The sequence below is a fragment of the Arctopsyche grandis genome, chromosome 1 (genome assembly GCF_051622035.1).
Source record: "Arctopsyche grandis isolate Sample6627 chromosome 1, ASM5162203v2, whole genome shotgun sequence".
In the NCBI taxonomy this organism is placed as follows: domain Eukaryota; kingdom Metazoa; phylum Arthropoda; class Insecta; order Trichoptera; family Hydropsychidae; genus Arctopsyche; species Arctopsyche grandis.
Genome location: NC_135355.1, coordinates 36,489,112 through 36,516,548, shown reverse-complemented (window position 1 = coordinate 36,516,548; position 27,437 = coordinate 36,489,112). Strand labels below are relative to the sequence as shown.

General features: G+C 32.5%; 1 protein-coding gene across 1 annotated transcript; it reads left to right on the top strand.

Moving 5' to 3' along the window:
- Window positions 1-1,058: 1,058 nt before the first annotated feature.
- LOC143917784 (uncharacterized) lies at window positions 1,059-26,861 on the top strand. Its single transcript, XM_077439370.1, is given in 29 exon segments — window positions 1,059-1,992; window positions 2,066-2,283; window positions 2,351-2,514; window positions 4,083-4,226; window positions 4,346-4,545; window positions 4,629-4,857; window positions 4,949-5,170; window positions 6,735-6,832; window positions 6,905-7,073; window positions 7,163-7,326; window positions 8,844-9,020; window positions 12,019-12,236; window positions 12,303-12,466; window positions 12,587-12,730; window positions 13,605-13,810; window positions 13,905-14,133; window positions 14,219-14,440; window positions 14,520-14,638; window positions 14,690-14,858; window positions 15,235-15,406; window positions 23,050-23,127; window positions 23,196-23,359; window positions 23,443-23,586; window positions 23,657-23,859; window positions 23,925-24,153; window positions 24,227-24,448; window positions 24,534-24,631; window positions 26,192-26,360; window positions 26,577-26,861. Coding segments are annotated over 28 exon segments (4,908 nt in total). The 5' UTR covers window positions 1,059-1,992; window positions 2,066-2,068; the 3' UTR covers window positions 26,753-26,861.
- Window positions 26,862-27,437: the final 576 nt, after the last annotated feature.

Genomic DNA, 27,437 nt, shown 5'->3' with positions numbered 1-27,437 from the left:
GTATAAAAACACTATTTTTTGAAGCAATATTTTTTTTGCATCATAAATAAATATTAGCAATTCTGGTTTATTTTGCAACTACATAATTAAATTACTTGTGGCAAGGTTAAATGATCCTTATAACTATTTTCAATCTTCTGTCATCTATCGCTGGATTAAAATATCTAAAACTCCAATTCTAATAAATTTGGGATTCCATGCGGTACTAAATACATCTTCAATGCAGATGTATTTAGGAATATTAAAAACTTGGAAAAAAATCGACAGTCTCCCCTTGAATGATCTTTGGTTAGTAGATGATGTAATATTTGAATAGCTCACAATTTAGCTGACCTCCATAAGTAACTAACACGCAAGCACAATTGAGCAGGAAGAGAAAAAAAACAGTACCAAAAATTTGTTACTTTTTTTGGAAGCTTTTATTTGTTGTTATTAAACCTATTTTCACGTATATTATACATAAGTTTTTTATTATTTGACTTTTTGATTTTTGATTAAATGCGTTACAGTTGAACTGTGTCTTCCATTTGTAATATATTATGACTAGTTGGAATATATTCTGTCTTACCCAGTTAAGTTGATTCATATGGCGAATTACATTGCAATTGGACAAAATATATTACAACTGAAAATACAATTCAACTATAAGTTGGTACCAGGTTAGATAGAGAGGTTAAGTTTTCATGAAAACGTCACTCGTCTAGTAAATTGAGTTGGAAAGTCACATTTTTTGTTTGAAAACATTCTTAGAGTTTTCGCAATATGTAGAGACACGTATTTTGGACATTTTGGACATTTTGCCATAAATGCTAAATGCTAAATTCGTAAAATATGCGAATAGATGCTAAAATTAATTATTTTTAAGATAAAATTTTTGTCTCTTTAGGGTTATGTTCGTAGTATTGCGTTAGCAACACCACTGTGCGCACGCTTGTTTGTTTGCTTTCGAAGTTTCGGAAAGTTTTCATCATTGTCGAAGTTTTGTTAAATACATTAAATGTTGTAATAACATTTAATGTACATATGTATGGTGAGCATAGGTGAGCGGTCAATTTTAGAAAAAGCAAATATCGGAAGGCAAAGATCGAAAATCGAAATATCTTATGTCGAAAGATCAAATAAACATCAGGAAGGTTTACGGGCCCCGTTTTTAAAACGCGTTGTATACGATATTTTATCTCCAACGTAATGGCAGACGATACATTAACGTGTATTGATGACCAAAATGAGCAATATGGCAAAGTATGAAAACGATCGGATAAGAGATAAAAATGACCACTAACACGAAAACCATGTGAAACGTAAAGGAGGTATGTAAAAAAAGGATGCATGGTAAACTTTTTGTCATACAGCCTTGTTTAATGTGCGCGCGCAGGATACGGGAGGAAAAGCCTGTTCCTCTTATTCCTGTTGTATCCCGCTCGCGCAAATTAAATGAGGATATATGACGGGGGGAGAGAGAGTTTTACCGCACGCCACTGATATATATATATATACTGACCGTTTTTCATATGTATGCATGGTGAACCAACATTTTCGACTTTTTAACATTCGGTGCGGTGACGGTCACCCATATGTGTATGTACAGAAATGCGAAAACTTTTCAAATAGATCAATATTTAATTTATATTTTAACATATAATAAACCACAAAAAGGATCTAAAGTTTTATAAATAAAATTAAAAACTAGATACAATTTAATATAGGAAATATTTGCAAGCAGAACTTCTGGCAGCACTGTATATAGTTTCATTTGTGTTTATCTTTTATGATATTGACCTTGCGTTAGCATTTCCAATTATCATCATATACGGTCATTTCTGTTCAGTAGTGCTTCGTTGTGGTTTTATACCCGAAAAGATAATATTGATAACATAATACATGTTAAATAGTACCACTGTCGATTCATATTATTAAAACTGATGTGTTAGTGTGAAAATAAAATTGTTCTGTGGCTACTGATAGTTTCCAAATATTAGAATATCAACAACAGTAAGTTTTAATATGTATATGTATTGAAATATTTTTCAACGTTTATACATACTTTTAATGCTGTTTTTTTTAGAAGATGAATTTCGGTTTGTGGGACTGCATACTTTTGGCCGTGTTTTTATTAGTACTATTGTACCTGTATGGACTATATTCGATCAGTTTTTATAGCAGAAATGGTATTAAAACAAATCCAGCATATCCCGTCGTAGGAAATATGCTGAGAGTACTATTGAAAAAGGAACATTTTATTGAAGTAGTAAATAGAATTTACAACGAATTTCCAGGAGAAAGGTGATATACGTATATATAAGTAATTAAATTAAAAATTAATTATTATAAAACAGATAGTTTGTTTCAGATATTTCGGATTTTATCAGTTTAGTAGACCGAACCTCGTTATAAAAGATTTGGAAATGATCAAACAAATAACAATCAAAGATTTTTATCACTTTCATGATCATCAAACGATTCTACCCAAAGAATTAGATCCACTGTTCGGAAGAAACCTTCTAAGTTTAAACGGTATATACCTTAAAGTTTGTAAGCTAACGAATTGTAATAAAATTAAAATGTTTTTGAGATTTTTTCATATTATAATGCGTCTTAAGAGGACTGGACAGCAGCGCCTTGTCCATACAAACGTACTATACTTCTCCCTTCCTCAATTATGGCACTAGAGAAATTATTTTTTAATATGCTATGGATATCCACTATTGGGGTGCATCTATCGTTTTATTTATTTGATTAATTATTTTTTACATGAGCTAGGAGCCGCCAAACATCTATAAAATCGCCTCTTTTTTACACCTACGAAACGAGTCCAGCGTGCTTATTTATTTAAACCTTAATTTTGTTACTGTTCCTTTCTTCGATATATATATTGAGTGTATGTATATATTGAGTGAATGCGACAATATATATCAATATATATATTGAGTGAATGCGACAGTTGCGCTTCGACCAGATAAAACGTATTTTAAATTGACAAAATCGAGGTTTCGTATTCAACTATTTTCTCCTCCAAAACTGGTCCAATTTTTAAAAAAATTTCATCATCGGTATGAGAAAGATACTTTCTGTGCATCTATCGGCGTATTTTTTTTTAAATCGACCGTTAAATAAGCACGCTGGACTCGTTTCGTGGGTGTAAAAAAGAGGCGATTTTATAGATGTTTGGTGGCTCCTAGCTCCTATAAAAAATAATTAATCAAAAAAATAAAACGATAGATGCACCCCAATGGTGGATATCCATAGCATATTAAAAAATACTTATTCTAGTGCCATAATTGAGGCAGGGAGAAGTATAGTACGTTTGTATGGACAAGGCGCTGCTGTCCAGCCCTCTTAAGGTCTGACCGCACTATACGACAACCGAACGATCCATCACTTCACAACAGTACGCGACCAAATATTGTTTGTATGAAATTGTATGAGACATAACGCACTGCGCGACAGTCGCATGACGTAGAACGACACCTTGCGTTGAACTTGACTTTTCGACCAACTTTGACGCAAGGTGTCGTTGAGTGGGGGGTTGCCTTGCGACAATTATTCTCCTTCTTCATATCGTGATTTTGAAATAGCATGTAGCCATAATCTTTTGGGTTTTCTCGATTGTTCTTCTTCCTCGCATATTAAAGATACTATAATAGCGTCCGTTTCGTCCATTTTGCTCCGAGGTATCGAACGCATGATTGACATAATTTACTGCAGAGTGTCGCATCGCTGTCGTTCAAGTGCGTTTTACCTAATATTGTCGCACACTGTTGTGAAGTGTCGGATCGCTCGGTTGTCGTATAGTGCGGTCAGACCCTAAGAGAACATTATAAAAATAGTAAAATCTGTAAAATAGATAATGATTACAGGCTTGGTACCTATTAGAATAGACACATTATGAATTTAACTTATAAGCATTAAAATTTAATAAAAACAAATATTATACATATGTCAAACAATAAAATATTGAAAAATGATATGTATGTATATACGTAGTTTGACTTGTTGAAAATTATAAAAAAAATTACAATCTTTATCATTTACCAAATTTACTTTTATTGCTAGTCACATAAAGAATGTGTTTATAATTCTAGGTGAAAAATGGCGTGAGATGCGAGCCACTCTTAGTCCGGCTTTTACGAGTTCGAAAATGAGGAATGTATTTATTTTTATTGCAGAATGTGGAAAAAATATGGTTAATTACTATTCAGATAAAATGAAAGAAACTGAACACAAAGGTTTTAAAAAAAAAATCATTACCTTTTATTTTAATTATCTTATAAGAGTTATAATGTAATGCTATGTATTTCATATTATTTGATACAATTTTTAAAACAAATATTTGAAACAATTTTAGAAAAAGGTATAATAGAAATCGAAATGAAAGATGCTTTCACTAGATATACAAATGATATAATTGCTTCAACAACCTTTGGATTAAAAATTAATTCTTTGGATGATAGGGAAAATGAATTTTATGTAATGGGTAAAAAGTCTACCCAATTTACAACCTCACAATTTATCAAGATTATGTTTTTTCCTCCAAAACTACTTAAGGTTAATATCAGCAATTTACATTACAGCCTGTTTTGTTTTTTACTTTACTTATATTTTTAATTATCCTACAAAATACTTTTCAGCTCATGGGATTTTCGTTTTTTGGTGAAAAAATGTCAAATTTCTTCAAACACTTGGTAATAAGCCAAATGAAATATAGAGAAGACAACAATATAATCAGGCAAGACATGCTTCATCTGCTAATGGAAGCTAAAAAAGGTTCATTGGTGCATGAAGAAGAAACTGAAAGTAAAGATATTGGATATGCTACAGTCGAAGAATCCAAATTGGGAAAACAGTCAATAAAAACAAGTATATGCCTACTGATTTGACTAATAAATTATTTATCATATAATTATAGCCAATGGAATGACAACCATTCATTTGTTTGTTCTACATTTAGAATTGTGCGACGATGACATTGTAGCTCAAGCAATGTTGTTTTTCTTTGCCGGTTTTGAGACAGCATCTACAGTACTCAGTTTCTTGGCAAATGAGTTGGCAATCAATTGTGATGTACAAAAAAAGCTACAAAATGAAATCGACGAGTTTGCAACAAAAAACAATGGAAAACCCAGTTACAATGACATTCAAAACATGAAGTATATGGATATGGTGGTTTCAGGTGGCAATTCAAAATATGAAAATTCTTTCAACAATTCTGTGATACATTGCTTTTTGCTTTGAACAAACTTACGCTTAATTAATCGTTGTGGCTATTTGCAGGTACTATATCTGCGACAGGCGCAAAGCCTTCTGCGCATGTGCGTGAACTGTCACTGTCAGCGTGTTTACTGATAAAGTTTTATTTTAAACCTCTTAAAATTTAGTTCGAACTCGTAAAGTGACGTAGTATGAACGATTGATTAAACGTATAAGATTAATAATAATTTATAAAAAATCCGATTATAATTTCTTACATTTAATGTATGCTAGACTTGTTTAATCAATCTTTCATTATTTTAATCTTATATGTTTAATCAATCGGTCATACTACGTCACTTTACGAGTTCGAACTAAATTTTAAGAGGTTTAACCCTTTGACTGCTACAACAACGATATATCGTTGTTATGAAAACGGCGAAGACTGCTAACAACGATCGTTGTTGACGTCATAATTGTCGTATTCCAATACTTTCTATACGCGGTACGTCAGGGGTGTAAAACAATCGATTGCTTTCCACGACAATGAGCTGCCATAATTCATCGGTAAAAAATAAATCGTAGTAAGACATTGGCAACGCGTTAGTTGGGTTAAAAGAATATTTTTTTTTTTACATATATACCAGGAAGCCTTTGCAGGCAAACCCCAATACGCCTTCTTGGCCAATTACAAATTACAATTACAATGCAGCATTTTTATTACAAGTCGTTGAATTACGAGACAATGAAAAACTCGCAAATTAACGATATATGTACATTTATTGTACATTAATCATACTACAAATAGTGGTGACATAGTAAGTAGGAAGGATTTATAGCCAACTGAAATGCATACCAAATGTTTATGATACATGTTGAAAAATTATTTGATTACTTGAAATTTCGCATCATTGTGTGTCTCACTCTCACGCATATAATTAAAACCAAGAAAGAAAGAGAGAAAGACCGCTACTTGTTTCAAATGTATCGCATGTTGTAAAGATCCATCGATGTCTAAAAATAGATTATTGAAAAAAATAATGCATCCAACAACAATAGTCAAAACTTATTGAGTGTATATATATGTAGGTATCTCTTTCGCACGCGCGTATGTAAAAGCAAGACAGAAAGAGAGAGCGCGAGTCCACAACTGCTTCTTAAAAATGTATATAAAGTATTACAAAAATTACGCGCGTTCGGCAAAGTAAGTATGTAAAAAAAATAATATATTATTTTTTTTTCAAAATAATTACAAATGTTAGCATTTTTTGCTTGGATTTTGAAAAACCTTGTAGCAGCCAAAGGGTTAAAACAACATTTTATCAGTAAACACGCTGACAGTGACAGTTCACGCGCATGCGCAGAAGGCTTTTCGCCGGTCACAGATATAGTACCTACAAATAGCCAATAATTCGCAGATATAGTACCTGCAAATAGCCAATAATTTGCAGATATAGTACCTGCAAATAGTCACAACCCTTAATGAATACAATGTTTATTCTATTATCATGGTTATGTCCGATTTATTTTTTATTTTTTTGCCGTAGAGATTTTAAGAAAATGGCCACCGTCACCTTCCATGGATAGAAAATGTGTAAAACCGTACACACTTCCCCCGTCCTCTTCAAGCTCCGAACCACACAAAGTATTACGGATTTTACATAATTTTTTAAAAATATATAATAACCAGTATGTACATAAATAAAATGTATTATAGTTGAATGTAAATGATGCAATATTGATTCCGGTAATGGCGATACATCGTGACCCCAGCTATTATAAGGATCCAGAAAAATTTGATCCGGAAAGATTTTCTGATGAAAATAGAACTTCGATAATTCCAAACTCATACATGCCGTTTGGGCTTGGACCTAGAAATTGTATCGGTAAATATTTTTCATGATATTCAAATACATATTGCATTTACTTTTGCGTTTCAAGTACGTCTAAATCTAATAATTACACATTTTCTTAGGATCGAGGTTCGCATTGTTGGAAGTGAAATCTGCAATATACCACCTGCTTTTAAATTTTGATTTTGTTCAGACATCCAAAACTGCAAACCCTATCAAATTAAATAAAAAAGCATTAATTATAGCTCCCGAAGGAGGATTTTGGATTGGATTAAAACCCAGGCAATAATTGTAACTTATATATACATAACTAGCTGAGCCCGGCATACGTTGCAATGCCACAATAACGCATGCAATTCCCGTTCCCGTTTTTGGAAGATTTTTTTCGCAGGCATCGTGGGCATGCACACAATAACTCATGTAAGTTTCATCGCAATCGGTTAAATGGTATAGGAACGCATACGCGACAGACAGACAAACATTAATTTATATGTATAGAAATATAATAATATTATGTATAAATGTATGTATGTATAATATGTACATTCACTTTGTTCCCATGTCTTTGCAATTTTATATTATAATGAATCAAATACATGTTCAATTTATAAAACTAATATGAGATTATTTTATTTCCTTTATCAGTAAAAAAATAGATAATATCAATGCTCTAATAGTATCTAATTGGCTTGTTGCTTATTGGTCATCGACAAAACAATATCACAGATAAAAATTCTTTGTGCGATTTCCAGTCGATTTTGTAGCGTGGACGTGTAGAGGGGTATCCGCAGTGGCGGATTATCGAACAGCAAAATTGGCCTCTAAATTTAAGGGGCCTCCAAATCGTTCTGAGAAAAATTATAATTCGGAAATTCCTATGCATCTTTCCATAAAATATTGGAGTTTACGACTACTTTTTTATGTAAAGTACAAAGCTTTTATTTATTTATTTTATTTTTTTATTTTATTTTATTAATTGAAAAATCAACAGACAGGATGTACATAGCTATGTATAAAAAAACAAATAGTAAATAAATAATATATGTAACATCCGAGTCCAATAATAGATTTTTACAAAAATGAAAAAGATAAGGAAAACAAATTAAAAAGTAAAGAATAAAGGCATGACAAAATATGTAGAACATTGCATAATTAAACTATAGTATTAAAATATTTGGAAAAGGTTATAAAATAGAATATAAGAAGAAATTGAAATTTACAAATATAAAACAAATGAAAAAGGTAAATACAAAATAAACAAATGAAAAGGAAAAGAATGAAAGCTATAATATGATTAAATAGCACATTACATAACTAAACTAAAGTATAAAAATATTGGAAATATTGGAAAAATAGAATAGGAGAAGAAATGAATCAATCGGTCAAGATTCTCTTGATGTTAGACCTGAATTGATGTAGGGAAATACCAAATAGATCAACCTCATTCAGCTCTCCGTTAAACATACGATAAACGCGCTGCAGATAAAAATATTTTTGGGAATTAGTATTGAAAGGATCAAGTGAAAAGAGTGCAACGCGTCTAGAGTACCGAACTGGGATTCTGAAATTAACCTTATTCAGTAAATCAGAACAATCAAGGAAACCATTTATGAGCTTAAAGAAGAATATAGCATCAGTATGTCGTCGCCTGACAGAAAGATTGTTAAAAGAAAGGATTTTTAAAATGTCGGAAACATTTGCGATAATTGCTCTCGCCGTCGTCGATTGTTTGGTCTTACTAGATAAATTTCAAGCTACAAAAGAATTCGCTAATTAATTACATTAAAAATGGCATAATATCAGAACAATTTGAAGAACAGTCTTCTGAAAGAACTGAAGAGCAGCTCCCTGAAAGGAACGGCGACAAATCTCTTGAAAGGACCAAAAAGCAGCCCTGTAGGAGAACTGATGAGCAGATCCCAGAAAGGAATGAATATCAACCTCTTGAAAGGGCTGAAAAACTGCCCTGTAGAAGAACTGGTGAGCAGCTCTCTGAAAGGAACGAAGACCAACCACTGGAAAGGATCGAAACGCAGCCCTGTAGAAGAACCGCCTTATAAAGGGTAGATCTTTCAGGACGCCTAATCTGTTTACCTGTTGCATAGTCACGTATTTGGATATGTATTTCCACGAAATTGGTTCTCCCCGTACCGATTCTGAGAAATAACTAATAACGGTCATTGTTAAGCCTAAATGCACTTAGAGTCCAGATATAATCCTTGGAAGTAAGTGCATGCACTTAGTTAATCCGATAACAGATATCCGTTGGTCTAAGTGCAATTCGCTCAATCCGCGGCGTACGTAACAATATTATAGATATATCTATGAATCAAATTTGAATTGTGTAAAAGCAAATGGTAATAAAGAACTCCAACACAGGTTTATATTATCAGAAAAAAGCAAATCCATTTATAGTTATGTATGTAAACTAAAACTAAATTGTTAACAGGATTTAACGATTGGAAAAACATAAAACGTAGTTTAAAAGAACACGAATCTTCGCCAGCTCATTTCAAATCGATGTTAACTTTCCAAAAACGATTATCAATTAATGGGCGTACCTATACATAGATACAAACTTAGAAAAACAAATAGATTCAGAACGGATATTAACGATCTGTTTTTTATCTTTGTTTGTTTTGATCTGTTTTTGATCAAATTTGTATGTTTTTTTTTCATCATCGACTTGACGATGGAATATTTTTTAAGCAATTTTTTGAATAACCATTATTTAAAACTTATTACAACGTGTGATCAGGTGATTAGTGATGGCAAAGCATTGGTCAACGAGAACCAATTACATCATTCTTACATAATAGTACTATAAAATAAAATAGTAGAAATCTTTTATAAATTATATTTATACATTTTGATTGGTCTATAATCCATTTAGATTGGTCTACCTTGTTCAACCATTAACAATTCATTTGCACACTTATTTATATCACTCATTTTAAGAATAATATAAAAAAAGAAGAATTTGGGGTTATTGATAATTACAACAAGTTATATTAACTTAATTTTTTAATTTTTTAAAATGAAATATGCCCCATGTCATCGTCATCATAATTTACAAACACTAAACATCCATTGTTATATAATACTAGTGTTGAACCGATGAAATATCATCGCATGGGTGTTGGCTAATTAAGTTATTAAATAAAAACAAATTAAAAGAAATGTGTCGGTCGTGTGTTTGATTCGTACGCGGTCGTTTTTTTGCACATATCTTTTTAACAAATTTAATTTAATATTTATATTTAATTGTTCAATATCAAATGAAAATGGTACTACATACCTACTAAAAAATGGTAAACTACCTACCTACCTACATATATACGATATAAAAAACTATAGGACGGGTGAAAGGTTTCGATCGTTTCCTGGCCTATGGAAACTCAATTGAGTTTAAAAGAGGATCGTTTATTTTTGTCCAATTATTACAATGGTTATTCTATGTACGAAGAGGTTGAGCTTCGGAGAAGTGAGCTGGTTGAACTCCAGAGGTTCACTCTGGTGTTGGGAGCTGGTGCGTCGCTTTATATACGTTCTGGCTTGAAGCGTGCCGCGTGCAGATGCTTCGTCTTCGTTTCCAGGACACGTGTGTTAATAACACGTGTTGACCTATTTTCGAGGCGCGTTCTTTATAGCTGTGGGGTCAGCGCCAGGACGTCGTTCGTTTAAGAATGCGGGCATGTGCCACGCGTAAATGACTTTTCAGACATGTGTCGCGGTTGCCTGATGACATCACTGTTGGGTTTCGTTCGTTTTACGATCGAGCGATGAACTCTTTCTTCTGGAATGGTCGAAGGGGGCGTTGCCCTTGAGTTACGCATGTTTGTACAGGATCGATGATGAGATCACTGGTGATATATATCGGTGTACGTGGTAATACATATCCGAGTACGTGACCATAACAATAGGTAAACAAATCGGAAGTCGACCTGAGAGACCATGACCGGAAGATGTCCTGAGAGACCTGCCCCTTATAAGGCGGTACTTAGGCGATATCAAGACATTCTGGACGGAGCACTGCCAGTGCGTGTATCTCCTTAATCACCAATAAATGCTGTGACACGACTTTGGCCTTTTACTTGGATCCTCCACCCACCCCTACGCAACAATATGTAATGTGGGCGCCCTGAATATTAGCATCGGCTTATACCCCCCTCTCGTCAGGTCTGATCAATATATGTATATATATATATATATATATATATATATATATATATATATATATATACATATGCATATACATATATGTATGATACATACATACATATGTATGTATGTATTTGCACACAGGTTGCTAAACTCTTAGGCGCATGACCTGTATACAAAACAAAGTATGCACATCAAATGAGAAATATATTGACGCATATGTATGTATTTATATGCATATATACATATGTACATGTATATGATTAAATAGGTAGATAAAATCAAACCTTTTTTACTAGTTATCGAAAATATATTGAGATAACTAATGGATTTCGATGTTTTTTTAGTGAATCTGATATGAAATTCAAGATAGCTAGTGCAAAATGAAACGGGTATGTAATTTGTTCTGCTGAATCAGTACTTGTAATGCTGGTTTTGGGAACAGATTACACACACATTGCCTCATTCGTGTTTATCTTGTATGACATTGACCTTGCGTTTGTCCATTTGCTGTCACATTAGTTGCTTCCTTCGCCAGTGTTACTTCGTTGTGGTTTTGTACACGAAAAAGTAATATTTTTGGGCAGATAAGTAGAAAATTTCAGCATTGCAATACATGGTAAATAGCATCAATATATGTATGTACATACAAACATTATGAAGTAAAATAATTTTGGTATACTAATTTTGTATTGTATGAAATAATTTATCTCTGGCAATAATACCAACAACTATATGTTTCAATCTATTAAAGTAAATTTTAAAAATATCAACACTTAGATACAATTCCATTACTGATTGATCTTGATATTTTTAGAACATGAGTTTTGGATTTTGGGACTATGTACTTTTGGCAGCATTTCTGCTAGGACTTTTGTACCTTTATGGATTGTATAAAGTGAGTTTTTATAGCAGAAAGGGAATTAAAACCCTGCCAGCTTATCCTTTCATAGGAAATTTGATAACATCACTTAGGAAAACGGAACATTTTAATGATACAGTAAATAGAGCGTACAAAACTTTTTCAGAAGAAGGGTAATTATTAATATATTAAAGTATCTAAATTAAAATTACTTATAGTAAAATGTATAATTCTTTCAGGTATTTCGGATTTTATCAGTTTAATAAGCCAAATCTCATTATTAAGGATTTGGAAATTATCAAACAAATAACAATCAAAGATTTTGAACACTTTCAAGATCATCAAACGTTTGTAGATGAAGATATAGATCCACTATTCGGGAAAAACCTTATCAGTTTAAAAGGTAATAACAATGCTGTAACGATGGATTTAATATTTCAGTTTTTTGTTATTTTACCAAATATTCCTACATTTGTTGTTATACATATGTATGTACATATATAGAAAACATTTATGAGTTTAGGTAAAAAATGGCGTGACATGCGAGCTACCCTTAGCCCGGCTTTTACAAGTTCGAAGATGAGAAACGTGTTTATTTTTATCGCAGAATGTGGAGAAAATCTGGTTAATCACTACTCAGAAAAAATGAAGGAGACTGAACATAAAGGTTATTTGTTTGCAATTTTTCCTCTTTTATTATAAACTAGTGATTTTATCCGCATGATATTTGTAATAAAAACCGCTTAAACATGGCTAATCTAATAGTAACTTGAACCAAAAAAAAGTAATATAGTAAAATCAGAAATGAATTACGCGCACACAAAGATATTTTTTTTATATATATACATATGTGGTGGAGATTCCTGACAGATGACGCTGTTCAGGACCACGGTTGGGAAGATCAAACACGTGCGTTTTCAGTCATGTTGTTTATTAAGACGACACGTGCGGAGGTTTAGCGACCAACCGCGCGGAGCGCAGGTCCAACTGTTACTAACCGTTACATCTCTACCCCTTTCTATCCCCTTCTCACAATCAGTCGTAACATACCCTTTCTCAGTCATAGCTCATACATAAGCCTTTCGTTAAATTCCAACCCTACATATACATATGTATAAGGGAACCGAAACTGAAAAAATAATCCTGATCCAGAACTGAAAAAGGAATAAGAAATCGATATCAATATCGATTCTACCACCCAAACCTTACATACATACATAAAAAGTCTCTTTCGAAATTATATATTAGATATATATATATATATATATATATATATATATATATATATATATATATATATATATGGGATCCATGAATGTGTGCGGGAGGATATTCAAAGTCAAAGTCTTTACGCAACTCGTTTAATGTGTTCGCTTCGGGCTCGACCATTGCTCGAGTGACCCACAAGGTGACACCTCAAGCCTGCTAACTTAAAATATTCTCATTCATACCAATCCCACATATATATAAATTTATAATTTGCATACATTACATGTCCGTTAATATTTTTCATAAAAGTACAATTTTTTAAATAATTTTAGAAAAGGGCTTAATTGAAATCGAAATGAAAGATACTTTCACTAGATATGCCAACGATATTATCGCTTCGACAGCCTTCGGAATAAAAATTGATTCCTTGAATGATAGAGAAAATGAATTTTATCTAATGGGCAAAAAGGCTTCAGTATTTACATCCCTTCAATTTTTCAAAATGGTAGTATTGATGTTTTTTCCAAAACTGCTTAAGGTACATATGATCAATTTACTTCACAATATGTGTTGCATATTTTCAAGTATCCTACAAAATATTTAAACACTATCGTATTGAAATATTGTTTCAGTTATTGGGAATTTCGTTTTTTGGTGCAAAACTTTCCAAATTCTTCAGAAATTTGGTAGCAAGCCAAATAAAACATAGAGAAGCCAATAACATAATCAGACCAGATATGCTTCATTTGTTAATGGAAGCTCAAAAGGGTTCACTGATACACGAAGAAGCAACTGAAAGTCGAGATACTGGATTTGCTACAGTTGAAGAGTCCAAATTAGGAAAGCAATCAATAAAAATGAGTATTTACTTTTGTGATGAATAAATTACTAATGTTAATAAGATTCAATTGGGTTAAAACGATTCTTTTTATAAATCGCTTTTTAGATTTATGCGACGATGATATTGTAGCCCAAGCAGTATTGTTTTTCCTTGCGGGTTTTGATACAGCATCTACAGTACTCAGTTTCTTGGCAAATGAGTTGGCAATCAATTGTGATGTACAAAAAAAGCTCCAGAATGAAATTGACGAGTTTTCTGCAAAGAATAATGGAAAACCCACTTACAATGACATTCAAAATATGAAGTATATGGACATGGTGGTTTCAGGTAGTAAAATTTAGCAATATTACTTTTTTAAACATGAAACGAGCTTGAGTTGAAAGAATAAAGTGTCTACTGTATGTAGAGATTTTAAGAAAATGGCCACCAGGACCTATCTTGGATAGAAACTGTGTGAAACCTTACACACTTCCCCCAGCCACTCCAAACTCAAAACCACATAAGGTATTATGATTTTTTTAAGACGTCTTAAAAATAATCTCCAATGTTATTCTAATAACCAACATTACATTTCAGCTAAATGTTAACGATGGATTATTGATTCCGGTAATGGCGATTCAAAATGACCCTAATTATTATAGGGATCCAGAAAAATTTGATCCGGAACGATTTTCAGATGAAAATAAAGGTTCAATAATTCCAAATACATATATGCCATTCGGGATTGGACCTAGAAACTGTATCGGTAAATATTTTTTATGATATTCATATATTTCTTGGAATTCTGTTTTTCTAAGACATGTAAATATGTATACAGTGCCGGCCTTACACCCTATGGCGCCCTCGGGCAATTTTTTCTAAGCGCCCCTAAAAATTGTGACATTGTAGACCGGAGATAAGTTTATATTTCAAAAAATCAATTTAAGTTTCGCCTTTGGCACTCTAATCTAAAATTTTTAGGGTCTTTGGCGCCCTAATTTTAAATTTAAAAGCACCTACGGTGCATGGAGTGGCGCCCTAACATACTCGGCGCCCTCGGGCGCCGCCCGACCCAGCCCCCCCCCTAAAACCGGCACTGTAGGTATATATGTATATAATATAATAATCACACATCTCCTTAGGATCGAGGTTCGCTCTAATGGAAGTGAAGTCTGTTGTATACTACCTACTTTCAAAATTTGATTTTGTCCAGACATCCAAAACTGCAAACCCTATCGAATTGGATAAAAAAACATTTGTTATGGCTCCCGAAGGAGGATTTTGGATTGGATTACAACCCAGACCAAAAATATAGTTTTTGTCAATACCAGTCTCTGAATTATTGAAACATGTGGTTGAAATATGGAATAATTTCAGATAATCCATTTTTAGGAAATTTTGAGACTTCACTTAATGTCACTATTCACTATTCACTACTTATTGCATTTTAGTTTAATTTATATAATCATCATATATATAATATCGCTATTTTGTCTGTGTGTGTGTGTGTATCTATAATAGTCGTTACGATTCGACATACATATGTACGTCACAGCTAAACCACTGCCAACAAAATGTACGAATATAATTGCGAAAGAAAAAAACGTCTATATATACTGATTGCTACCAATGTTTCCTCTAGGCAAATTAGTCTCTGAGCATTTAACGCCATCTTTTGAAAATTTATTTAATTAACTATGTTTTCTATTGATGTCTTATATTGTTTATATGTAGGTAGGTAAGTCGGTAGTTTTTACCATATTTTCTTCATATTAAACAATTAAATATAAATATTAAATTTTATATACTTAGAAGGTTTTTCAAAAAAATACGACCGCGTGGGGATCGAACACAGGACCAACACATTTTTATTTCATAACTTAATATGCCATAACCAATGCATCGGGTACAATACTAGATTTATATAAAATCATATCAAATCTATGTTTAATATGTAAAACCCTCATTTTCATCTTTGGATAAAAAATAAATATTGTAAGTATTATATTATTTAATAATAAATAAATTAAACACAAAACGAGTCTTTTAAACCAAATATTTTTGATAATGTTTTTCATTGCATTAAACGTTATTAGAAAAATTTAAAAAGAAATATTCTCAGGTCAATGTTGAATTCACCGAAATTATATGTGCATGAGTATATATATTTATATATATATATATATATATATATATATATATATATATATATATGTATATATATATATATATATATATATATATATATATATATATATATATATATATATATATATATATATATATTTATATATATATATATATATATATATATATATATATATATATATATATATATATATAATAATAATAATAATAATAATAATAATAGCTTTTATTCCAGACGATGAGGAGAATAGTGCAATCCCCAACGCCCATATAAATAATATATAGATAATAAAAAAAAAGTATTGAAAAATAGTAAACAAAAAATAAATAAATAAATACATAAGTAAATATATAAATATTACTGATAATAAATAATAATAATAATAAATAATAATAATAATAATTATAATAAATAAATAATAATAAATAAGTCTAATAATAATAAATAATAATAATTTTATGTCTATTCAAGGCGGTCGGTGTAGCAGTTCCATCCATCGAACATACAATGAAGAATGCAAATGAGAAGATGCAGCAGCAAGAAGACAATTAGGCGATAAAAATATACGAAGACGTAGAGAGGCCGCTCTCATCCTGAGAATGGCTTCAAAATGAGGCACATGCCCTTCTACAAACATTTGCGACGCGCTACAGCTCCTAGGTAACCCGAAAAGAGCACGGTAACAGTTGTTGTATTGTACCTTTATCTTCCTCATCGTCTCCCGCTTGTATCTGGTCCATAATTCACCAGTATAGAGGCTAGTACAAAAGGACATAAATAATTGTCTCTTAACCTCCACACTGGAGTGGAAAAATCGTCTAGCCAGCATATTTGCCCTTACACAAATTGCTCTTCTTTGTCTTTCGATGTCACGGTCATCAGATAGATCCTCCGTCAGCAAGTGTCCCAGATACTTGACTTCCCTAACAGTTTCAAGATTACGCCCATCTAAAATAATGTTGGGGACGAAATGAGGACCTCGACCGTATCGGAAAATCAATACCATGGATTTACTCGTATTATACCGCATATTATGTTCTGCAGCATAACTCGAGCAAACTTCCAGGAGGCGATTCAGAGCTGACGGAGAAGGCGCCAAGATCACCATGTCATCCGCATAGCTGATGTGGTTACTGCATATTCCTCCTATGTGGCAACCAACTCCAGTCTGTCGAAGGCGATGTGAAAGTTCATCCATGTAAAGGTTGAATAAGCCAGGAGACATTGACCCACCCTGTCTAACCCCGCACTTCAAAGAAGCGGGATCAGAGTATGAATTCCCCCAGCGTACATGGCTGAACTGATTCCGGTGCCAGGATGCTAAAAACCTCACGATTTGACTTGGAGCTCCCCTTTTTAACAGTTTGGACCAAAGTAGATCATGATATATATATATATATATATATATATATATATATATATATATATCATGATCTACTTTGGTCCAAACTGTTAAAAAGGGGAGCTCCAAGTCAAATCGTGAGGTTTTTAGCATCCTGGCACCGGAATCAGTTCAGCCATGTACGCTGGGGGAATTCATACTCTGATCCCGCTTCTTTGAAGTGCGGGGTTAGACAGGGTGGGTCAATGTCTCCTGGCTTATTCAACCTTTACATGGATGAACTTTCACATCGCCTTCGACAGACTGGAGTTGGTTGCCACATAGGAGGAATATGCAGTAACCACATCAGCTATGCGGATGACATGGTGATCTTGGCGCCTTCTCCGTCAGCTCTGAATCGCCTCCTGGAAGTTTGCTCGAGTTATGCTGCAGAACATAATATGCGGTATAATACGAGTAAATCCATGGTATTGATTTTCCGATACGGTCGAGGTCCTCATTTCGTCCCCAACATTATTTTAGATGGGCGTAATCTTGAAACTGTTAGGGAAGTCAAGTATCTGGGACACTTGCTGACGGAGGATCTATCTGATGACCGTGACATCGAAAGACAAAGAAGAGCCATTTGTGTAAGGGCAAATATGCTGGCTAGACGATTTTTCCACTCCAGTGTAGAGGTTAAGAGACAATTATTTATGTCCTTTTGTACTAGCCTCTATACTGGTGAATTATGGACCAGATACAAGCGGGAGACGATGAGGAAGATAAAGGTACAATACAACAACTGTTACCGTGCTCTTTTCGGGTTACCTAGGAGCTGTAGCGCGTCGCAAATGTTTGTAGAAGGGCATGTGCCCCATTTTGAAGCCATTCTCAGGATGAGAGCGGCCTCTCTACGTCTTCGTATATTTTTATCGCCTAATTGTCTTCTAATATATATATATATACTATAGGGGATGAACGAATAAGACGACTGGCATGTTGATGCTCGTGCTTTTATTATGGAAGCCAGAGACGGAGTGGCGTAGCGACTCTGAACACGGGCGAGTTTGGTCCCAACTCGCAGGAAGGTGACCGAACTCGACCATGTCATATAGCGAGCCGCCACATCACATATCATTTGATAGCACTTTATACAGCGGTGGCCAGAACCAGCGGCTCCGGTGGTAAAGTGGGGCTGGTAATTGGATTAGTCACATTTCGATGGTCACAAAGACAATTTTTGCTATAAAAACCGTGAATGCGGAATATTTGGCACGCAAGTTTTCGTTAGTATGATCGTTATTGTTAGTATGATGCCAGATGTTCCGTTATAACATCACCTACTCCTTACGTAATACTGGAAATATAAAAAGATCATCAAACGTTATTAGTCTCAAAGTGAATATACATATGTACGTATTGCTTTTATGGATTCAAATATTACGTATATGAGCCACTTTGTAGTAAATTCGAAGTCACCAATTCCATATTTTATTGTTGTTTCTAGAATTTCAGTAGTGAATATAGTTGGTTTTAAGAGGGCTGTACACCCGAAACCTTAATTTTGTTGCCGTTCCTTTCTTCGATATATACATTGAGTGAATGCAACAGTATATATCAATATATATATATTGAGTGAATGCGACAGTTGCGCTTCGACCAGATAATACGTATTTCAAATCGAAAAAATCGAGGTTTCGTATTCTCCAATTTTCTCCTCCGAAGCTCGACCAATTTTAAAAAAAATTTCATCATCGATGTGAGAAAGATATTTTCTATGCAACTGTGTGCGTACTTTTTTTTTTAATCGACCGTTAAATAAGCACGCTGGACTCTTTTCGTGTGTGTAAAAAAAAGGCGATTTTATAGATGTTTGGCGGCTCCTAGCTCCTATAAAAAATAACTAATCAAAAAAATAAAACGATAGATGCATCCCAATGGTGGATATCCATAGCATATTAAAAAATAATTTCTCTAGTGCCATAATTGAGAAAGGGAGAAGTCTAATACGTTTGTATGGACAAGGCGCTGGTGTCCAGCCCTCTTAATTCTCAATCACAATATGACAATTTTATCATTAAAATTTTTTTATCAATCAAATTTTTGCTTTTTCAGGGCATATAATGAATAAAGTCGATAATTTATTGAAAAAAAGTCACTTTCCTTGTATAGAATATTACTAAAAATATATTGAATTAATTTTTTTTGGAAAATGCACGCTTAACCGGCACCCAAATATTCATCTTTATATACATTGGAGATATATTGTATTTTAAAACATAAAATTTAAATTGAGAAAATATATTGCAATTTATGTATCTATAGTATTTCAAAGCATTAAATGTGCTAGGAGAAACTAAAATTCATTTAAATAAAATTCATATTAAATCTAAATAAAATACACATAAAATCTAAATTGATAAATGTATTAATGATACAGGTATTCCTCGACTTACGACGGAAATACGTTCCTCAACCTCGGTCGTAAGTCGAATCCGTCGAAGTCGAGAAATATATTTTTTTTTCGGTGATTTTACTTACTTTTATTAATACAGTAATTCAAATGAATTCATATTTAAATTAAAAAAAAATTAAACATCTACATCATCCGTACTTATTAATTATAAATTATACATCCTCATCACTTATCACATAAGTACAATCCATTTCTTCAGTTTGAGATACAGTCGTATGAGTTTTTTTGAAAAATGTGTCTAATTTTGTTTGAACAGTATCCTGTTTTTTTCTCTATATATTTCTTGGTAGCATGCGAGATTTTCTTGAATCCTGCGGTTCACATTTGAAAATCTTTCACTGTCTGGGTCCATCATTTCAAACTTTTGTATTCCTTGATTAATAAAATTAAAAGCAGCAGCCATTTCTTTCAATACAAATTTTTTCAGCGGTCCCGCAGATGTGATTGATTCATTTTCATCAATATCCTCTTCTGCAACCATTTGAATTTCAAGATCTAATAATTCTGCATTGGTTAGATCTTCTGAATAATTTTCAAGAAGTTGGTTGATGTATTCGTTATCTACGTCAAATTGTAGACGTTCACTAAATTATACGATTAGGTTAGTAATATCCTCGACATTTTTTCTTTTTCGTATATGGAAAGAGAAACGAGTTCAAATCGATTGGTGAGTTTTTTTCCATATTCCGTACATACATGCTTAAGTAACTTCTTAAGCCATTAAGGGTCCATCCCTTATATATATTTCTTATAGCATGAAGGATATTATAATTTTACCAAAATTCTTGAAAAGTTTTCCTTCTTCTATTGCTTAAATGCCTAGCGCAAATGTAATTTTTAAATAATGAGCTTTAAGAGACGCAATGGAATTCGCTTTTCAATCTTGTCATCGATCCAAATCACTAGTAATTTTTCCATTTGTTGAATGGGTTCGAGTCTTTTTTTATTTATTATTTTAGATTTGAATGACAAGGACCCTTTAACGGCTTTATGAATTTTTTCTTTATCTTTTAAAATAGTGGAGACCGTTGAATGTGACAATTTCAAATTATTTGCCAAATCCATCACTTTTTTACCACTATCATATTGTTTTATCACTTCAAGTTTCATTTATAAGTCTATCGCCTTTCTCTTTTTTTTAACAAGAGTTTCTTTATCAGTCATTATCCCTTTTCTTTATCACACATTATAAATGTTCTTATAAATAAAAATTTGAGCACTGATCAACACGAAATTGAGAAAATAAACATCCTAAAACAATAACGAACAGTTATGTAACAAACAGTAACGACCGTATGAGTTTGTTACCGTCGTGCGACTGCTGACGAATCCCAAAGGAATGAGTAATAACTTAATTTTTAAAAGTACTGCGATGTATCATTTCTTCCGAAAGAGAATTCCCCGTTTTCATAACTCACATCCGCTTGATATTTATCAATCAATTTTTGAAAAATAATTAATTAATAAAAAATATTTTTTTTTTCGGTCGTAAGTGCGAACCGTCGTAAGTCGAACCGTCGTAAGTCGAGGACTACCTGTATACCCATTCAGTATCTGTGCACCAAACGTTGATATGTACTTACATTAATTTCTTAGCTGGTTGACCCCAATGAAATTTTATTGATTATTTAACTAAGGTGACCATTTGTACTGATTTTTTTGGTATATTCACTGGTTAGTTAGTTGAATTAGTACCAATACACTTTTTATATCTATTAGATGTATTGAAGTATTCAAAGCCTTCAGCGAAAATTATATCTCCTACAAAAATATTTGCAAAAATACTTGTCGAATATTGTCTCGGTTTACCAAGAACAAATTTACCTGCCAAACGAGTTTTTTCTTGGACAACCAATACGTGGTCCAGTGATAAAACGCAATTGAATATGTATGTATTGAAATTTTAAAATCGTTGCTGATCACTAAATACAATTTAACCAGTCTTGTGAGGAATCTTATATTTGAAGGTGGCATCGTCAGGTTTGCAGGAGTACTTATAGTTAGCGACTTGCTTGGGGCGGGCCTGTTTATAAACATTGAAATTGAATTTTTTTGGTCACCTCAATTTAAGTAAAGTTTCCACAGTTAATTTTTGAATTTATAATTTCCCCTTCCGCAACAAATATTTTGTAACAGAGAGGATGTTATTCAATCTTGTGTCATAATCTAGTATTTGTGCATAAGCTGTTCGCAACAGACCAACGGAGTGAAAAATACTCACATACCTTCGATCAAGACGTCGTATTGATTCAAATTAATAAAGTAAGTGCATAGCTTTCATTTTACATTATGGTTTTGAATTTCTTTAAAAGTTTAATACAAATGAATTTATAAAAAAAGAGCGTTTTATGAAATCGGTTAAAATTCGTTCCACATTTATATGAATTTACTTTCACTTACGAGTGAAAGTGCCCCATACACTGATAGATTTGTCTCTCACCATTTGTCTTACATCTATATTTAAGATATAAACTTATGTTACTTTTCGTAAGTACCAGTAATTTGACAAAAATTCGTAGCTCATTTTCACAAATTACTGGTCTCTGAGAAACCACTACGAAATTCACACTCATAGAGACTTTTCTGATAGTAAATCTTTACGTGTATGTCTTTCTTAATAATTACAATGCGTTGCAACAAAAAATTCGTATTTCATAACTTTAAATTTTATTGTATTGATTCTAATTTATAAATAATTTAGAATAAAACACCCTGTTTAAAGACTAAAAAATATAAAAATTTAAATGAATATATCCTATGTACAGAATATTCTAATTTATTTCAATTAATTTATTTTATTAGCATACTGAGGAACTTATTATTTGATAAGTTCTATTCTAAAACATTTAAATAATTTATGATTTATGATTTTAGAGAATGGCATCTTGGGACATTGTTACATTGTTTATATGTTTAGTGACACTTATGTGGATATACATAAAAAGATCAACTACATTTTTTTCAAAAAATGGTGTTAAAACTTTACCAATATACCCTTTTATTGGAAGCATGTGGAATGTAGTTCGAAAGAAAGAAAATTTTAACGAAACCATCAAAAATGCATACTTATCTTTCCCCGATCACAAGTAAAATTTTTGATATTCATTATATGTATATTTTTCTATGTTATCACTTTGAATTTACCGGATTGTAGATATATAGGATTCTATCAATTTCATAAACCAGCTTATATAATCAAAGATATAGACATATTACGGCAAATAGCAATCAAAGATTTCGACTACTTTCAAGACCATCAACCAGTTGTAGATGAAATAGCAGACCCTTTATTGGGCAAGAATCTCTTCTTTCTTTCAGGTCAATATGTTTTTTTTACATCATTAAATTATTGCGCAATGCATAGGTGTATTAACATTTAAAATATGCATTGTAAAATTCAGGTAAGAAGTGGCGAGATATGAGATCGACGCTCAGTCCGGCCTTCACTGGATCAAAAATGAGAAATATGTTTTTACTTGTATCTGAAATCGGCGACCAGATGACGAATTATTACTTAAATAAGGTTAACGATTCTGACAATAAAGGTAAGTTTTGTTTATTTTGCATTAATAAGAATAATATAAAGTAGGTTATGTGTCACCTTTGATTATTTAGACAAAGTTGTGAATGTTGAAATGAAAGATGCATTTGCAAGATATACGAATGATGTAATAGCATCAGCTGCGTTTGGAGTCAAAGTTAATTCGTTAAAACATCAAAAAAATGAATTTTATTTAATGGGGAAAGAAGCTACAACATTTACAATTCTTCGTTTAGTAAAAATGCTATTATCCACGACCGCACCTAAACTTACAAAGGTAATGGGATGGAGCTTTGTATATACATATTTTTATATTTAATATATATAATATTTTCAATTTAGGCAATGGGAATAACATTACTGGGAGACAAGTTGTCAAACTTCTTCAGAAACTTGGTATCAAACCAAATTAACCACCGAGAAGAACACAAGATCGTGCGACAAGACATGATACATTTGTTAATGGAAGCCAGGAAGGGAGTTTTAAGCCATGAAGCAACGACTGAAAAAATCGATGCTGGATTTGCTACAGTCGAAGAGTCAAATTTAGGAAAGCAAACAGTTAAAAAAGGTTTGATACAAAATAAAGTACATATGAATAAAATTAGTGAAACAAATTATTATTATAACTTTCATTACTAAAGAATGGAGCGATGATGATATAATAGCACAAGTCATACTGTTTTTCATTGCCGGCTTTGATACCTCTTCCACTGCACTTAGCTTTTTAATCTATGAACTAGCAATCAATCCAAACGTACAGTCGCAGCTTCAACAAGAGATAGATGCGGTGTATAAAGAAAATAATGGCAAACTTTGCTATGACGATTTGATACATATGAAGTATTTAGACATGGTGATTTCCGGTCGGTTATATATTTTAAATAAAAATACATAATAATTATATATAACTTCATTTTATTGAAAGAAAATACAACAATTGATTAACAGAAACTTTAAGAAAATGGCCACCAGGTTCGTTGACTGATAGACGATGCGTGAAGCCATATATATTGCCACCTGCATCAACCAGTTCAAAACCAGTGCAGGTATGATCTGTTTAATAGAATATAGACAAGAACAATACCAATATATACATATGTTACGGATTTAGTATATCTTTCAATTGTAATATATTGTGACTAGTTGCAGTGCCGGTTTTAGGGGGGACTGGGCCAAATAAATTAGGGTGTTTTTCGATGCGCCAAAGGCGCTTTAAATTTTAGAGAAACTTCTCGTTACTTCGTTTCGTTCTCCAGCTACTGCGTGGTAATACGTCATGCCCGTTGTTGCTGGAACAGTTGGGACTTTATGTACCTAATAATTATGTGCGTGGTAGATATCAGCATTTGATGGTTGTACCTCCTGCTCGCACAGTTCTTTTTCGAATGGCTCCTATACCAAGAGCTATTCGACTTCTAAATGAAATCGTTGCTGCCGTCCCTGAATGCGATATTTTCCACCTCGGTGAGAGTAGAATATCGGATATTATTTTAACATATTTATCTGGTAACCTGCGCTCATCATTACTTTCTTAATTTGAATGAGATGTATGAGAGGAATCTTAATCTACTCTCTTCCATTTGGGCCTCGCAGGGATGTTTTGTATTTGTAGCTTGTTCTTATTTATCAGAACAGGCTGCAGGTGCAAGACATTCCCTTATTTGTATTTTTTCTTATTTTAAATTTTAATTACTATAAAGTTTTTATGATTGTGTTAAATACTGTACTATTTTTTTTTTACTTTTCCTTTTGTTTAATTTTTTGCTTTTGCTTTTTGTTGTATCACTTATTTTTTATTTTATTTTTTGTTTTCTCCCTCTCTTATTTTATTTTTATTTTATTATTTAATTATGTAGGCCATTGTGGCGCATTAGGTTCTTCCTGTAATGCCATAATGGTCAAAAAACGTTAAATAAATAAATAAATAAATATTGAGTGAAAATTAGAGCGCCAAAGGCGAAATTTTTTTCTAAGGGTGCTTAGAAAAATTCCCCGGAGGGCGCCATTGGGTGTTACGGCTGGCACTGACTAGTTAGAATATATTCCATCTAACCTGGTACCAACTTCCGTTATAGTTGAAGTGTATTTTCAGTTGTAATATATTTTGACTAGTTGGAATATATATTCCGTCCAACCCACATAAGTTGATTCATATGTCGAATTACAATACAACTAGCCAAAATATATATTACAACTGAAAATACAGTTCAACTATAAGTTGGTACCAGGTTAGATGGAGAGACTAGGTTTCTGTGAAAACGTTACTCGACTAGTAAATTGAGTTGGAAAATCACATTTTTGTTTTGAACACATTCTTTAAGTTATCGTAATACGGTAATCATTACCTTTATTCGTAATACCTAGCAAATATTAGCGCATTATTGAATTCTAAAGCATTCGTAAGAATATGAGAGCTGTCAAAACTCAACTATTATATTATACAATCGGCGTACATTGTTGAAAGTGTATTTGCGCTTGTAGAGATATACTTTACTAGTTGAATTATATTCGAATATGAATGACCTCACCAGTTGGAATATATTACAACTGAAAATACACTTCAACTGTAACATATATGAAGGTACTATTTGAATAAAATATTTCAGTTGAATGTCGGTGACGGGTTATGGATACCAGTATATGCAATTCACAATGATCCACAACATTATAAGAATCCAGAGGTTTTCGATCCAGAAAGGTTCGCAGACGAAAATAAATCCAATATAAAATCTTTCACATACATACCATTTGGAATCGGACCAAGGAATTGTATCGGTAAGTACATTTATGTAACTCTTCGGTGTACAACGGTAGACGGGGACAAATATTATTTTATAATATATATATTAACAATTGTAAATACACATATGTATGTATGTAACTTATTCAATAATCAAAATATCTGTTTATGTAATTAATGTGTTTTTGTTGTATGTATTACTTAAAATCAAAAAATATATACTATTAGCATAATATTGAATATGATTTCAGGTTCAAGATTCGCACTCATGGAAATCAAATCTATAGCATTTTATCTCCTCGCAAAATTCAATTTTGTCGTGACTGGAAAAACGCCAAAGTCCCCCAAATTAAATAAGAAAAATTTCAACATGCAACTTGAAGGAGGGTTTTGGGTCGGATTAAAATTAAGGAGCCCTAAAACATAAACTCATCCATAAATGTATTTTATATACATTTAAATGTATTGCCATTATTAAAAACTAGTGTTGTACCCAATGAAATATCATCGCATGGGTGTTGGCATATTAAGTTATTAAATAAAAAAGGTTGTGGCTATTTGCAGGTACTATATCTGCGACAGGCGCAAAGCCTTCTGCGCATGTGCGTGAATTTATAATCCGATTATAATTTCTTACATTTAATGTATGCTAGACTTGTTTAATCAATCGTTCATTATACATGAGGCAAATAAATTTCGCACGTTATTATAATAGATTTATATCATTTATATCATAGTAAGTTCGCGGCTTGTACCCGTATGTAGGTATTATACGTTGTATATGATAATAATTTCCTGACAACTAATAATATTAACTAATTTGGATTATATTTTTGACTCTACGTCACTTTACGAGTTCGAACTAAATTTTAAGAGGTTTAAATCAAAATTTTAACAGTAAACACGCTGACAGTGACAGTTCGCGCGCATGCGCAGAAGGCTTTGCACCTGTCGCAGATATAGTACCTGCAAATAGCCACAACCAATAAAAAAAAATTAAAAGAATTGTGTCAGTCCTGTGTTCGATCCACACGCGGTCGATTTTTTTTCAAATACCTTATAAATATATTTATATTTAATTGTTAAATATGAAAAAAAATGGTAAAAACTAC